General features: G+C 55.0%; 1 protein-coding gene across 1 annotated transcript in view; it reads left to right on the top strand.

The window, feature by feature from the left end:
• TMEM132D (transmembrane protein 132D) overlaps window positions 1-2479 on the top strand; it is a 299170-nt gene extending 296691 nt beyond the window's left edge. The window contains exon 6 of the mRNA XM_019633150.1: window positions 1168-2479. Coding sequence (XP_019488695.1) covers window positions 1168-2313 — 1146 coding nt within the window. The 3' untranslated portion in view covers window positions 2314-2479. The remainder of the gene's footprint in view (window positions 1-1167) is intronic.
• The last annotated feature ends 6 nt before the right edge of the window (window positions 2480-2485 follow it).

Here is a 2485-nt window from a genome sequence, read left to right as displayed (position 1 = left end):
TACGACCCGGGAGGAGGCTCGCCCACTCCACTCTCTCTCTCCCCTGTGAGTTCCTTTGGCCTCATTTATGACATTTCCTGATCCATGGCCCATCGCGGCTCTCCACTCCCAGCTTCATAGGAGCTCCCGCCCATCTTCCACAGCTAGCTGCTCCACCCGCTTTCTTACCGCACGCCGGCGGGCTCGGCGCGCTCACAGCAGCTGCCTCCCTGGGCGTCAGCTGAGACAGCTGGACAGGTCACCTTCCTCCTGGGCCTGTTGATCATTCAGGGCTCGGGGTGTGGCCGTTTCTCCGAGAGGAGAGTTGTTGGGAGGAAGCAGTGGGCCTGCCGTGCTCGGCCAAGCTCAGTGACATCGTCACCGAAATTGAAGGCTCCCATTAAATGGGGGTTATCGCCTTCCGCCACTGTGAGCTCCCTGGTCAGACTGGTCCCCAGGAAAGTCAGTCTAAAGCAACAAAGCAAGAGGTCAAGAGTTGGAAGAGGGGCTCCAACCTTGGCCACCCGTTGGCCTCCCCGTTCCTCCCAGTGGCGGGGCGGGCGGGGCTGTGAGACGAAGACTGTCCAAATCCAGTGCGTCTCCTCTGGTTGGTTTAACCCCTCATCTCCACGCCAAGACCGTCGCAAGCTAGGAGGGGCCCACTTCTGTAGACCCGGAGGAGGCGGAAGTCGGCAGCCCCTCTGGGGTGTCCTTGTCTGCCTTAGGGGCTTTGATCTGTGTTCTGAGTAATACATGGGGACTCGGCATTAAAGCATCTTAAAAATAATGCAATAAGTGTTTTTCACTGAAGCGTGTAACACTTGTAAATGATCCCACTAACCAGTAATACGCTGTGACATGTAGTTTATTATTGTGCGTGCATGGGTCTTGCACAGCCAAAGAACCACCGTTCGTTCAACAGCCCAGGAAACAAGGCGAATCTTATTATGGGGTGTTTCTCGCTGGTGCTGTTTCGTTACTGTCACTTTAGTGTGGGGGTTTTCTTTTGGTTTTACATCTTCAGAAGAATGAATTGACTTTTCATACCCTTAGTACTTTTCATCGCTTATTTCGACACCACTTAAAAGCTTTGGCTGTTCTTGTCGCTTGTTTTTGTTAGAGTGTCTGTTTTACTGAGGCTTGGTGGTCTGTGAGCTTTGGGGCCCGTTCTGATGAACTTGTTTTATTCAACAGGAAGCAGCCATCAGTTGCTGGGTCCAGTTCAGTGATGGCTCTGTCACGCCCTTGGATATTTACGACGGCAAAGACTTCTCCTTGACGGCCACGTCCTTGGATGAGAAGGTGGTCTCCATCCAGCAAGACCCTAAATTCCAGTGGCCTCTAATCACTGCTGAAAGCGAGGGGCAGGGTGCTCTGGTGAAGGTCGAGATGGTCATTAGTGAATCGTGCCAGAAATCCAAGCGGAAGAGTGTGCTTGCTGTGGGGACAGCCAACATCAAAGTGAAGTTTGGCCAAAACGATGCCAACCCCAACACCAGTGACAGCCGACACACGGGAACAGGAGCTCACCTGGAAAATAGCGCCTATGACAGAAGACCTAAAAAACCCTTGCAAGAGTGGCGGAGTCAAGAGGGACAGTTCTACGACAGTTCTTCCACGGGCCTCTTGGAAGGAAGGGGGTCCACCACAGAGAGGTCCACCTTCCAGAAAAACAATGGGCAGGAAAGCCTTTTAGACAATGACAGCCACCTGCAGACCTTCCCGGCGCAGGTAGACCTCCCCAGAAGCCATGGGGAGACCGACGAGGGTGACCTTAGCCAGGCATCCAAAGGGCTGAGCGACCTGGAGATCGGCATGTACGCTCTGCTGGGTGTCTTCTGCCTGGCCATCCTGGTCTTCCTCATCAACTGTGTGACCTTTGCATTGAAGTACAGGCACAAGCAGGTGCCCTTTGAAGAACAGGAAGGTCTGAGCCACTCCCATGACTGGGTTGGGCTGAGCCACCGGACAGAACTGTTGGAGAATCACGTGAACTTGGCGTCCTCCCAAGATGAGCAAATCACCGCCTTTGACAGAGGCATGGACTTTGAAGAGAGTAAGCATCTCCTGCACACCAACTCCCCAAAGAGCATCAACGGGCAGCTGTTCCGATCTCCAGGACCCGCGGTCGTGGACGGGATAGATCAGAAGGGCGAGCCACCAACGTCCCCTACCTCAAAAAGGAAAAGAGTGAAATTCACCACCTTCACCACCGTCTCGCTGGAGGACGGGTACCCCGCTGTGCACTCCATAGTGACCGGCGGTGAGGAAAACGCGAGCTGGGACCTGGACCCCGGGGAAGGCCGAGAGCAACACAGCTACCTGGAGGGGTGACATGAAGGTGTGTAAGCCGGACGTTCGCAGGCAGTGCTTCCCACTCACCTTTCGGCCTTTAATTTGGAGATGCGCGGCAGCAGGGGAAGGGACAGGACAAGATGCGGGGATGACGCTCTCCACAGAGCCCCGGCAAACGTCCCTGGCTCAGCTGGGGAGGCCCGAGTCGGAA

This window comes from Hipposideros armiger, unplaced genomic scaffold (genome assembly GCF_001890085.2).
Source record: "Hipposideros armiger isolate ML-2016 unplaced genomic scaffold, ASM189008v1 scaffold_1248, whole genome shotgun sequence".
In the NCBI taxonomy this organism is placed as follows: Eukaryota; Metazoa; Chordata; class Mammalia; order Chiroptera; family Hipposideridae; genus Hipposideros; species Hipposideros armiger.
The sequence above is the reverse complement of the archived record's forward strand: the minus strand, read 5'-3'. Positions and strand labels throughout refer to the sequence as shown.